At 40.0% G+C, this 14,344-nt stretch overlaps 1 protein-coding gene across 3 annotated transcripts in view; it reads right to left on the bottom strand.

Annotated features, from left to right (window-relative positions):
* Positions 1-14,344, bottom strand: part of LOC120807000 (neurexophilin-4) — a 116,530-nt gene that overhangs the window by 15,868 nt on the left and 86,318 nt on the right. The window contains exon 1 of one of the 3 annotated variants that reach the window (XM_040158594.1): positions 7,676-7,758. The exons of the other annotated variants lie outside the window; for them this stretch is intronic. Within the exon in view, the coding sequence (XP_040014528.1) occupies positions 7,676-7,705 (30 nt within the window). The 5' untranslated portion in view covers positions 7,706-7,758. Of the gene's footprint in view, positions 1-7,675; positions 7,759-14,344 lie in introns of those variants that run through there. 3 annotated transcript variants of the gene reach the window in all.

A 14,344-nucleotide genomic window follows, 5' to 3' on the forward strand; every position in this document is an offset into this window, starting at 1 on the left:
CGCGTTATTTCCTCTTTCCTTCACCTTTCCATCCATCTTTAACAACCATGACCATGTCTTTTTTGAAAAAAAACAAGGACATAAAAATCCAAGCAGGAAAATAAATTACAAAGGGTCAGGCTGAGTCAATGTCCAAAAAACACAGGCAAGGTCAAAACAGACCGGCAAAGAACAGAGCGCTGGAAAGCTGAGGCACATGGCACAAAGACAATGTGGCAGAGAGCAAGTGGAGATGGACCGGTATAAATACTAGGGAGGTAATGGGCAAATGGGGAACAGGTGAGCAGGTGAACGGGGAGGACGAGCAGGTCAGGTGATTCTACTGGCAGGAAAGGCAGGCAGATGGGAGTGGCAGGGTCATAAAAGAAAGAAGAATTAGAACATGTTTTGCACAAGCAACTGGACTGAAAGAATGAAAGGATAAATGAGCAGGCTGAAACACAAAACCATGACTCTTTCTATAGTTCCTCATCTTTCCATTCTTCCTTCTCTTATTACCTTCCTCCCCAGAATCCACCCATCCCTCTGTCCATCCACACATCAACATCCACAGGACCAGAACTATGAATAGCTCCTGATTCTTCCTTCCTTAATTTCCTCCACCCCTCCCCCTTAACTGCATTCTTCCATTCTTCCCTCCTTCCCACTTTCCTTTCATCTTGCTGTCAAAGCCCCAGCCTCCCAGTTTCTCTCCCTGCTACCTGGCAGCAGTCGGCCGGCTTTAGGGATGTAATAGGATGATTAGACAAAGATGAAAAGACTAAGCGTTTCCATGTCTGCTCCCCCCCTGCTGTGAAGGATGCTCTCCATGCGTCTGGGGCCTAAGCCGAGCGGGGCTGAGCAGGGGCAAAGCTCAAACCTACAAGGGGATACACAACTCACCAGCTTGGGGCAGACTGTCTTCACCAGAGCTGATGGCAGAGTTAATTGGAGAGAAAACGGTGGGAGGTGCCAACGAATAAAGCCCCTTAGCGATGCTGGCAGCAGGGCACGACGACATTCCCCTGTTCGCTTCAAGGTTATGCGCACACACAAAAACACACACCTGCTACCGAGGCTGAAGTGACAAGGTTACTGTAGCATTATTTGCATAGAAAGCAAAAGATTGGCTCCAGTGTGTTTATATTCTTTAAGAGTAACTTAATTAAAATGAAGGGAAAATTACTCATGATAGAGACGGAGATGAAGCAAAACATACATATATGAGCATATAATGTATAGTAACTTTTCTCCTTTCTTGCCTTTTGGATGCCTTTGCCAGTGCATAAATCACCCAGCTTCAAGGACGCTGCTTTGGGACCCCTAACCGGGATCTTTCACATCCACCATCTGGACGCAGAGAACCAGAGTGCTGACCAGCGGCCCTGCTCTCATTCTGTTCCTCGGGAAGAGCCACAAGATGGGGGGTGGGTGTATAATGTAGATAGAAACCTAATCAATCCAACGACTGCTTAGTGGGTACTAGACTTCATATAAAATCCACTCTGGAGATGAAGAGGAGTGGAATAGAGAAGTAATGATACTACAAGAGGGAATGAGAGAGAGAGAGAGAGAGAGAGAGAGAGAGAGAGAGAGAGAGAGAGAGAGAGAGAGAGAGAGAGAGAGAGAGAGAGAGGGAGAGGCTGGTACAGACAAAACCAAAGAGAGAGAAGCTGTCAGTGTCTCTGCTCATCCAGAACTGTCCAAAGCATTCATTCACACTCTCCCTCCCTCTCTCTTTCTCCTTTGCTCGCCCTCCTCCAGAGACCGCGGCCTTCCATCATTCGACTCGGTTTCACACTCTGAGAACCAATATCAAAGTAGATATGAACAGAAATGAGAAACACAGGATTGTCTTTCCATAGACGGTTGTGTCCACTGCAGTTATTTGTGACATGCTATCCACTGGTGTAAGCAGACCTATATCTCTCTGGGCCGTCTGTCCGCCTGCCTGCTGTCTTTCCATCAGCCCGAAAACATTACCGAGGACAGCACTATTCCTCTTTCTCTCCCTCTCTGGCAGACAGGAGAGTCACTTTGTTTCAGTTCAGGTCATCTCACCTGCAGGGTGCTGCCCAGCAGCTGATCATTTGGTCACTGTCAACACCCAGATGTACACACTCACAGGTTAACGCACATGGGCATCATCCTTGACCGCAGACGCCCACATTCATACTGTACAGTCAAATAAATACATCTATGTACCCTATGGAAAGATGCATGAGACATTCATACCTACAGTATATCCCCTGTTAGTTCTGCAGTGATCACTAAAGCCTGCCTATCTATCTATCTGTCTATCTATAAATGTTTCAATCCTAGTGTCCGTAATCTAAACAGGTGTGAATCATGACATTTTTGGAAATACAAAGGAGAGAAAGTCTGAGGGTAAAATAACCAGATGGTTATGTCTGTTTGTCGTAAATCGGTAAATTAAAAAATCTAAAAAGTAGTAATAATACTATAAAGTAGTCCTTCTTATTGATTTGCAACATCACCTGCTCTCACCAACTACATCCAGAGATTATAAAAGATAATCCTGTTTTATTACAATTTGAGTCATTTTTTTGGTAGTTTTGGCTCTTGTTTCTATTAGTTTTAACACTGTAATTGCCATGTTAACTGCTGAGATTATCCTAAACAATACTAGATTTTTTTGGTCCAAATCCAATAATAAAATGTCTGTCCACAGATAGTAATCAGATTATCTAAATTACTTTATTTAGAGGTAAAACTGAAAGTTACTGCACCAGGAATTTTGCTAATAGTCCCTCATTGGAAAACTGTGCATGCACAGCTACGGCAAGCATAGTAGGTCAAAGATGAAGCAAGAGGTCGGTGTGTAAACTCCGATGGATGTTGACGTTATAGTTGTAATAAACCAGGATTATTCTTTCAATGGACTGCTTGGTATAAGCGATGAGTCAAAATCTCTGATGCCTGACAAAATGATACAGTCTCATCGCTATACTGGGTGACCCTAGTTTTGTGTGACTTCTGCAAACAGAAAACTTCTAAGACCTTTCTCAGGTACGGAGAAACTGTCACGGAAGATTTGTATAAGGGAAAATGTGGCAGTGCTAAGATAGCTGCATTTGTATCACTGACCAGCTCTCATTCACACTGCTTGTGTTGATTCAACAGCGATAAAAGGCTCTGGACAGACCAAGACTTGTGACTAATAGTCCAGCAGGATCTGTGGTTCAATTACCGCGTTGGGCAGCTCTCCTCTATCCCTGGGCTAGAAGCTTTACTGGAATAGCTTCAGTAAACACACACACGCACACACACACACACACACAGTGAAGCCCGCGCCAGATCCCACGCACAATCGCACACACAACCTTTATAAATGTGATGTCACTGAAGAAAGAATATCAACACTGATACATTTCTCTCCCTCGTTTTTCCTTAAAGATATGTCCAGAAGAAACATATTGGAAGATTGGTTATTGGCACTATCTAAATGAATGTTTTAAGGCCCCGGGGAGGCAAGGCTCACTGTACCGTCTGGGTCTTTAAAAATCAGGGGACAGCTGATGAAAAGCTTGGCTGAAGCAGTTTATCCCCAATGAGTGAGAAAACACAGGATATTAACAGTGACCATCGAAGTCGATTCTAGCTTTTTCACAGAACTCTTTTGACAGTTAGTGGGTGTGAAATTTTAACCATTCTTACTGAAAGAAGTCAACAACATTATGTTCTGCGTAGCAAAGACTCAGTTTGAAAAATATGTGCTTAAAAGGCAAAACTGCTTATATCAACAGAACCAGCTCGGCCTTGGCATTCACAGTAGCAAAAATGATGAATGCAACAAAAGCATGACTAGAATTTTCTTGTGCTCCCCCACTGGTCCAACCAGTCTTACAATGACAAAAGTGAACTGACTGACACGCGCGCACACAAACGCCCACATGGTGTAAACACAAGACGGGTCTAAAGATCTGGTGTGTTTCCAGAACAGATGGGTGGGTTGGGTAGGGGAGTGGGGTGAGCTTGGTGGGTGGGGGGTGCAGGAGAGCGTCAATCTGTCATTTCTAACAAGCCAGGAGACTTGGAGCCAGGGCAGGTCACAGACACACGACACACACACACACAACACTCCACGTCCTTACGTATGCGTCACATTCCAACTGTGGCATTCCTGCTAATTAGAACACAAATTAATGATCCAAGTAAGTGAGACAGGCTGCCTCTCCCTCCCTCTATTCAACATTTAGCCTTCCTCCTGGTTGCATCTTCCTCTGCATTGGCTTCTCAGTCTTTTGCTCTTCTCCTTTTCGCTTTTGTTTCGCCTTTTATTTTTTTGAATCCTTTTTCCCTTTGTCTCTTTATGCACACTCTCTTCCTCCGAGACAGATGAGAGAAACGCTCTAGGAATGGTGTGCAAACACAATCTTTATCAATATGTCAATTAGGGGGGAAAAAAAGGCATCATTTGCATCCTAAAGTTTTGCCACTATCACATTATAGATGAACCCAGGTTGTAGGTGGAAGCTGCCATTACTTACCTTGTCACTTTAAGTGCATCCGACAGAGCAATGAATGTGAAGGATTTCTCTTTTTAAAAATGTTTGTATATCCAAGAGATCCTGTGAAACCTTTTATATGATGAAAATATACTCATCAGATGCCTTCATAATTATGGTTATAATCTTAACTTGGAAATTAGACAAGTTTTAACGACAGATGTCTTTTCTGTTCTGTGCTTTCATCAGCTGATCCAACTGTAAACAGTAAACTTCAACGTTGGACAAAACACAAAGTAAAAGCCACAAGCCCCTCCATGAAATCAATTTTACTTTTATAAATCTCCATTAAATTCTTATGTTTAGGCTGCATGCTGAAAAAGGACCGACTAAAGAGTGAATGGTGTGCCTACACAGCCTTGGTGGTGAGCTGCCACACTGCATATCTCCTGCTAGCTCAATACTCTCGTGTCCTGGCTTACATCCTGCTTCTACAGCATTGTATCTTTCCAATGTTTATGAAGTGATGCATTTCTTCTGATTATGATATCAGTTTGATGATTTTTAATCATAAGCTAGCAAGTAATTTCTGCATTAACTAGCTACTCCACACAGCACTTCGACATCCAGACAGAAGTTGTGACAGAATACCTCCCACATTCACACAGACTACCTTCAACTGTTGTAGGGGTCGACTTTTGACCATGAACAACCCAAACATATATGCTTTCACTGTCTGTGTATATGCGTTCAGTTGAACTTTGTTGCCACAGTAATGTTGGCGGCTCTAAAGAGCGCGAAACTTAAGTTAGCGTCAAGATGCGATACATTTGGAGCAAATTTTCATGATGCTACCAGATGTACAGAAACTTTTAGTAAAGATACGTAGACACATAGTTCAATTACACCTTCCTCTATCTATTTGAAAAGCCCACATAATTTATCTCTCTTACATAATTTTCCAATTAGCATTAGCATGAAATAAGTAGGTGCATAACATGAAGAAACGGTGAAAAATCAGGTGCGTAACTTGCAGAATAAGTGCTGGCAGTACCCCTCAGAGCTGCACTGCTGAATAATAAATTGAATTGTATAAAGAATAAATGGCTTGATCTGTGATTATATCTGTTATTCTTTCAGGAAGAACGGTGATAAATTATGGGACAAAATCAAAGAAAACAACAACAACAGCAACAAACTCAGTCTGGCAGAGCTCCTCAGCGGTCCAGGACACCTTGCCCATGATGCATCAGGGCCGACCTTGAGTGCTAGGCATTAAGGTCAGGAAGCATCATTAGTCCTATTTTTCCACTGCAAGGCTAAGAATAGGAACGCAAACACAATCTTTCACTTATCATCTCCATACATCTTTCCGTTCTTGCTTTTGTCTTACTCCGATTCATCATTTTTGGTCAGTGGTTTGGTGGAAAGACTAAAACAACTAAACATCCTACTTTAGTATACATGGGCTTAAATGGGATTAAATGAGCAGCAGAACTGCTCTGAACTGAGTATCATTATCTACACTGCCAAAACAATATGCAACATGTAGTCATTGCATCTATATTCTCTAATACTCAAATAAACTAACATAAAATAATTACTTTCTTATTTTGGAATTTTTCGTCTGGCTGCCTCTTCTAGATGATAATACATGTAAAGGTGTTTTTTTCTAGCATTCCCTGTTCATTTTGCCACGTGCATCATACACCTATTGTTACTCTAAGATTGTCCCTACATGCCACAACGTGTTACAAAAAATCTCCCTGAGGTAGTTTGTCAGAGACTAGTAAGTACGACTGCTTTGATTTATTTAAATAAGTACAGTAAATGCATCCTGCTCGTTTGAGTAAAGGGTGCTGGAAAATAACACCTTACTTGACAGGGAAAGAACATTTTTTTTTAAACATATACAAATCACCTCAGTAAAAGCCCACACCCTGCATTTCTGTTTCCTTCTCTTCAGTCCCTGTTTGGGCTCTGGCTCACAATCAATACCTTTCACCGCTAAGCCAATATGCAATAATAAAGGCATTACAGACAGGGAAAAATAACACAAAATCTTATTAAATATGGGGAGATGGTCTCTTCCTTTCAATGTCTTCCTGTCTCTTGTTGCCTAGGCGAACAGGAAGCTGCTCCATTGGACAGTTTGCAGCGCCTTGCTTGATCCCTAAATGTTCTGGGATGATCAACAGGCTCAGGATCAGGGCTGGTATTGTGGGTTACAGGTAGAGTTTGGAGCTTAGCATTCTGCTCACCTCTCCTACCAGCCATGTATATTTCACAGGATTTTCTTTTATATTCAGTCTGTGGCTCAGTGGAGCACTCATCTTTATTTCATTTTGTGGCATTTTGTAATTTTACCTTAGATTTTTTTTTTTTTGCACCCTCCTCTTCCACCTCCTCCTTCTCCACTCCTTCCATCCTTCCTGACAACCCCCTCTGCTGACTGAATCAGTAATGATATTATGTATCTTGTATCTGAAGCTTTCAGCAAAGCAAACACTTACTTCTAGCAGACTAATTTCTGCCTTTACTGCACCAAGCCAGGAAAAGACAGAGATTCACATTATGAAATCCATGTGTCATTTATTTTGTCTCATTGACAAAATAAATGCCATTGTGGCAACTGTGTCAAATGAATTTACAGTCACCGTTGAAGTTATATTTCACGGGAAAATTAAAGGAAAGAATGGTAATTTATTAAAGGCTCAGGTCACCCAAATCAAACAACCCAAATATATTTTTCTACATAATCCTTGAGGTATTTAGCCATGCAAACATTCTTAGCAAATAAAACAAAAACTGTTTTCATGGCTAGATACCAGTAGGGATAGGTAGGGAAATATTCTATGAGGAAAATATTTTTTATTGATTAGGATTAAACTGACTGAAAATCCTGAGTGTTTTAGAAGTATTCAAATCCTTTACCTTAGCAAAAATAACAAAACCACTCTGTAAAAACACTTAAACACATTACAAGTAAAAGTAATTTTTGCCACTAAGCAGGCAAAATTAAAGCCTAGAACAAATAAACAATTGGAGATTTAAAAAAAACAAGGAATCATGGAAACTTCTTGTTGAACTAAATTCAGTCTAAGTTTTTGGCTTATTCAGCAGCCGAACACACTTGTGACGTTCTCTCTACAATGGAAATAAAATATTGTTCAAAAAGTTTGTCCCAACACTGCTGCAGAAGCTCCCATAAAATGTGTTGCACTTACAGGTTTGGTTTCAAATTCTGTCCAGTTCATCTCAAACCAGCTCCATGTGGTCTAAGTCTGGAGACTGTGCTGGTCTTCCATCAGGTGAAGCCTCAGTCCAGTTCTGTTCTTCTAATGTTTTTGGTCATTATCTTGTTGTAGGATGAACCCCTGACCGACCAGTCTGTCTTCCTTTGTTACTCGCCTTTTTCTCACCATTCTGATAACAACATACAGTACTACTTCCATCAGTACAGTATTGTCCTAATAATACATCAGAGCGAGTAGTAACACAGTTTGTTCCAACACTGCCTCTGTACAGACAGAGGCACCTGTAGGATTGTTTCCATTAACTTTCAAGGCTTCATTTACTTCTATTGCCTTAGGAAAGCTGTAAATTAACCAGTTTCTTAATCCCTGAAAAAAGTCACTGGATTTGAACTGCTTAAATTTCGATAAAGAATTGAGAAAAACTTGACCAGTAGTGTAGCATAAAATTAAATACTCAAGTGAAGTATAAGAGCCTCAGAATTGGTTGACAAAAAGCTAAAGAAGTGAAATGAGAAATAAAATCATATCGTTATCTTGCCCCCTTTAACCCAAAATATATGAATCTAACACGTTTTTGTCTTATAGAGTCATCATGTCTTCTTCTACAGTGTCAATAGAGACTTTTCTCGCACATTTTTTAACGATCACCCTTTCCAGCAGCCTCAGAAAAACTTGGAAGGACGACAGAGCCTCTCAGATCCTGTCATTACAGTTGGCTTGGTCTCAAGGGGAAAATTAACCCACGAACACAACACTCTTAACACACACTGTTTGTTTTGCCAACACACCCTCCAGTCAATACAGCAAACAGCTCACTCTTTATTTACACTCTTTATTTGTTTGTGGTCTTGGTAAAGCTGTTCACAGGCCCTCTGGACTATCCCAATTAGCTGGTAATTGGAAACTAAAACTGAAACTGAACCCTCTTGATAGTGCCAGAATTATCACAAATCCACACCAAGCCAATTTACTATAAAAGTGTAGCCAAAACTAAATTCACAACCTTGTTTGTACAAGCTGCTGCAGTGATCAACCCAGAACAGTGTTTGGGGAATTCTACAAAATAAAATGCAGTGTGGATTTCTACAGTGACCTCTACAGCTCTTGCACCACCTCAACCTTTCGATGTTAAAAAGAAACTGATAAACCTATGAGTCGCCCAAGTGTAATCAAACACCTAGCTGGGTTTTCCTCCATTTTCGGTTCGGTCCAGTCCTCAGTTCTGATTGGCCAAACGTCCTTAAATGATACAGTAAATGCACTTTGAACAAATAACAAATAACCCCAAATAACTATTAGAACTAAAGCTGTACTTGGGAGAGGAAATCTTTTATTATTATTGATTATGTGGTTCTCCACTTTACATTAAAGTAAAATACAGTCTCCTGTGGCAACCTGCCTTCAGTTTTTTTTTTTTTTTTTGCATTTTAGATCAAAAAACACATAAAGAAAAGTGGACAGAGAAAATGAGTACAGTTCCTCTACCAAGTCAAAAATAGAGGTTTTCCTTTAAGATACTGTACTTTAGTGACTATTTTAGAATTTATCCTACCTGCGGCGTAAACATTATACAGTATTAGCCTGAACAACATGCTGTGAATGACAAGAAAATAATGACCTTACTCCACAACGCTTCCTTCAGAGCGCACATGGCGCACGTCTTCGACAAAACTAACTGAGAAAAATAAAGCAGATGACTGAATTTAAATTAATGACACACATCACAGTTTGAATTGTCGGCTAAGAACGTCACTGCATAATATTAGTGAAACCACTTGTGATGACAAGCTAATTCTACCCACTCTTATGGAGCACTACAGGACAATTTCACTCACATTTTCTTTAACCACAATGGATGGTGAGCTTGTTATAAAATAAAAATGATTGAAAAATCAATTATTAAATCAATTTTAAAATTACCCTAGACATTTTACAGAAAGCAGTGATGGGGTTTTGATTTAATTATTGGATTTGAACAGCAACTATATTTCGTATTACAAGTTAAATATAACGGGTCATTGACAATAACCATGAACCACAATAGTTAATATTGAGCATTGATTAAAGAAATCCAAACAAAAATAAACACATGAAACTTGAAAGTAGGCAAGATCTAATTTAGATTTATAAAATTGCACAGTACCTGAAAAGAAAAAGTTAATTTAATCTCTTAGCATCACAGCTTTAAAAACTAAATTAGTGATGGTGGACAGTATCACTGATGAGACATTTCTAAGTATTCTAATTTCTCCACACACGCCCACCAACATTCTCACGTCTTATATTTATCTCAAACATCTAATCCACTTCAATGACTTAATGAAGGGTTTGTATTGCATATTTTGCATACTGCAATGCATATGCTGCATTTATGCAGTTATGCCATTCATTTAGCTGTCTGCCAAATAATTTTCCAGCTTTTTCTGGTGCCTAAAAATAGAAAGAAAAGAAAGAAAATATTATTTTCAAGCAATAGTGTAGCACAAATCCACCATTGCATGTATGTATGAAAAAAACATCTGAGGCTTAAGGGACTGACATCTCCTTATCTGGCATGACATTCAGTCTGATCTATAAAACAAGTATGGAATATTTGGCAACAGAATGTAATCTCTACAACACTGGAAATGTGAATGGAAAGGAGCCACTGAGGTTTGATATCTCAGGAAAGAACAAGAATGAAATCATTAACTAAACCATTTGGCAACAGAATCTAATCTTTGCTACATCAGACGAGGTAAATGAAAATGGGAGGGTGGGATGATATCTCAACAAAGAACATTTGTTATCACAGATGAAAATCAATTCTAACCAAAATAGAAATCATTGTGGAGGCAATGTGCATAAAGACACCAGAGACACCAGCAGTGTTAGAGATAGGAAGGGTACAAAAACATTAATATGGTCTAAAACACACATATTTTTTTAAAACATACATTACATTTCAAAGCCTTTTGTAATCTATGGTCTGTAAAAGATAATAACTGGAGCAAGTAGTTTATCTCATATAAAAATGCAAAAAAAAAGGTGGGGGAGGAATGTAAATTACAGAATTGATATGGGTGACACAGGAGGCTTGTGGACTGAGGATTAAACATCCCAGAAAATGACAAAAAACATTTATCAGCAACATTCATTTGTAAATCTCATTTTAATCTCTATTTGGTGGATGTGGCAATCTCCAAATAATGCAGTTCAATACAAATAGCTTTGCCTGATGGGATTGTGTAAGATGTGATAAACCTTGAGGCATACAATTACGTAGGAACAAAATTTGTGGACACATCATTTTTGATATTACTCTAAGGTTAAGTCCCCAAGTCGATCACAAGAATGATGTTCAGCTAGTAAACCAGGCCATAAATTCTGGGCGCGTGTCGCTCCCGAAGCAAAGGTTTACTCATTCAAGGTCTTTTTGATGGCAGACTATTGCACAGGTATGTATATACAGTAGTATTTTTTTTTTTTTAGCTCTCGGCAGCTCTATTTTACAAGGCAACAGGGTACTCAATCATTCACAGATATCTTTTAATTTTTCTTTCCTTATGTCCTTGTGTCTGCATGTGTTTGATTTATGTGGCTCAGCAGGCAAACGGGACACGATGCTGGCATCTCAATACGCTGCTGTCTGATGTAGCAAGACATGAGATCACACTGGCCTCCTTATCTCGACTACAAGAAAACATCCAACCACACAGAGTGACAGAGAATATGAAGGAAATGAATACCTAGAAAACAAGAAGAGTTGGGAAAGCATAGATGTGTAGAGGAGGTGAAGGGGTAAAAGTGGTGAAGTAAAGAAGGGAAGACTAAAAAAAGACTGAGTTCACAGCCATGCTAGCAGCTCTGAGGGGCAGTAATTTGGCACAGTGGTGGCTGATGTTTAGCAGGTGTTGAGTTAACCACTGTCACCATCTTAGTTTAACGTGTTAGCAGACTAACTTTTGCTAATTTTCACTACACACAAAGTTCACACAAAATGAAATGTTGACCTGATGATGCAAGATAAAAGTTAAGAGAAGACCAAAATGATTACAATTCATCCTCAGAAGAACATGAATGTGTGTACAAAAATTTCGTGGCAACCCATCTAAGGGTCAAAAAATTTCACTTAAAGACCCAAAACTGTCAACCTCATGGGGGCGCTAGAGTCAGGAGATCAAAGTCATTTGAATTATGGATGGATATCCATACAAAGATTTCATGGCAACCCATTCGATTATTGTTGAGACAGTTCAGTGGTGGACCAACCATCCAACGATGCCATCTATGACTAGTCTTTATCATATGCCACATGTACACTATTAGGAATGTCAGCTTAAGGCCACATTGGGATCACCATAGTCATCCCTTTTTGAAGTCAAAAATCAATATCCAAGTGATTTTAAAATTTATGTTTTGAAGAGTGACGGGAAGATATGGGCCCCAGGGAGACTAGCAAGCCTGTGAAAGCTAATGGGAAGCTAATGGGCATCCAAAGAAAGAATAAAGAATAGTTTAAGGAAAAAAAAAAAAGGTCTTTGGCAATACATCAGGAATGCACCTTTAGCCATCAGACCTCTGAGTGGGCAGGCCAGTGTCTGTGTAGCTTACAAGCTGAGGACTGACAGCATTTAGTTAGCAAAGGTACTGAAGAATAAGAATAACACAATTTAGCATCTAAACTGACCGATCTTGATTTTTACAGGTGAGCTTTTAAAGTGCCCAGTGTGCTACATTTGAATAACTGATTAACCATCTGCCCTGCAAACTAACATTTGCAGGGTATTTTTCCCATGGTGGATGTTTGTTTGGCAGCTTTTCCAGGAAGCCAAGGTGTAACACAATACATGTCTCCGTGCTTGTAGGGAGGACCAGAAGATTATTGGCTAGAAAGCTAATGTGAATTACAGTTCAAAGGCTGACTCTTTTTGTGTTGCGTTCTCTTCGCTCACCCCTACTCAGGTTGTGTTTTATTTTATTAATGGTCGATTGCTTGGTTTTATAGGGACTGGTTGTTGTTCTTTGCAGTCTTGTTGTCATTTGTAATGTGAAATGCCTGACGGGGGTCACACGACTGAAATGTAACTATTCGGTAAATAAGTTAATAAATTACTTGGACTCACAAGTTACTCTCAGTGTCATTGTCAGTGACAATCACTTCTCTCTGCAAATATGTTTCAAATGAAAATAGTTGTTTTGTTATAGACAAATCCCTTTTGTCTACATACGCAAAGAAACAACAGCATTCTCACTAAAGAGACTGAGGACATTTCATGAAATACAAAATATAAAATATACATCGCTCCCTTTTGGATACAGATTATTTCTGAAAAACAAGAGCGCAAGATGTAATTTGCAGAGCAGACATGTATCATCCACTGAAAAGTTTGTTACACATAAGAGAATGAAAGAAACAGTGTAGCGAGTACAGGATTGGTCATGTGGATCACTGTCTTTTCACTGCCTCAGCCGTAGTTAGTTGAACTACATGCATTTACTCATGCAACATATTTCACTCAAGCAGACATGCAGTGAGAGTTTAAGGTTGTACTGTTGCCAACTTCTCCGCCCAAAGTCATAAGGATAGGAAGAAGAGTATGATCAGCATTCCCCCGTTGGCCCTTCAGGGATTACACTGTTCTGCTGTTGCCCTATTTGTTTATGCTGCACTACATTGTTCACACTCTCCTCAGCTGAACGTATTGAACACAGCCCTCTGCAGTGAGATGTGCAGCCTTACGCTGGTGGAACATGGAGTCTGTGTCTATTTCTGTCTGTTGTTCTGTCTGTCACTTCCTACCCCTCCTTCTCAGTTTGTCTGTTTCTCTAGGTGCCACATTATGTCACTGTCACTGACTGGTCATGTCGCTACATAGAGTTTGTGACCTGGTCCGAGTGTTTGCCAAGGGGAGGGTGACATCTGGTGAGCAAAGTGAACTGAGGCTTCGCGAAAGTGGTTCCATCTGCAGATTTTCTGACCATGACACACAGAGAAAAAGGTTTTGGTTTTTTTTTTTAAGATATGAACATGTGTGATTCAGCTGTGACTCAAAATGAGCGACGAGGACTGCAGGCCCAGCTATTTTTAATAAGGCCAAAGTCAGAATTTGCATCAAAACTTGAAGTTTCGTCCACTAGCTTTGATTGAAAAGTGTTGAGCTGTTGCCTGTTGTTAGCTAGCTGCTTCTGGTGCTTCTGTGTGGCTTATGTTAGGTTTAAGAAAAAGAAATTTGATTTAAGACATAATGTGAAGATACCATTGGGGTTTCGGCTATTGCTAATTAAAAAAATTTCTCACAATTTGTGTCAATGTTACTCTTTTAAGATTTCCTTCTAACCTTAAATCTTACAAGCGCCATTTTTGTCATCATATAGTAATCATTGAACCACAAGGAATGGTTGAGAGTACGGCGTGAGTGGTGCTGTATTTTGAATTTCAACTGAGCACCACTTGCCCCTTCTAACTTCTGAACATATTAACAACTGGCAGCTTTGGCTCAGGAGGTGGAGTGGGTTGTCCACTAATCACAGACTCACCAAGTTTACATGATCAGTGGTCAGGGCAGCATCTTGCATAGTAGCTCGCTGCCATCTGTGTGTGTGTGTGTGTGTGTGTGTGTGTGTGTGTGTGTGTGTGTGTGTGTGTGTGTGTGTGTG

The sequence above is a fragment of the Xiphias gladius genome, chromosome 21, assembly GCF_016859285.1.
Source record: "Xiphias gladius isolate SHS-SW01 ecotype Sanya breed wild chromosome 21, ASM1685928v1, whole genome shotgun sequence".
In the NCBI taxonomy this organism is placed as follows: domain Eukaryota; kingdom Metazoa; phylum Chordata; class Actinopteri; order Istiophoriformes; family Xiphiidae; genus Xiphias; species Xiphias gladius.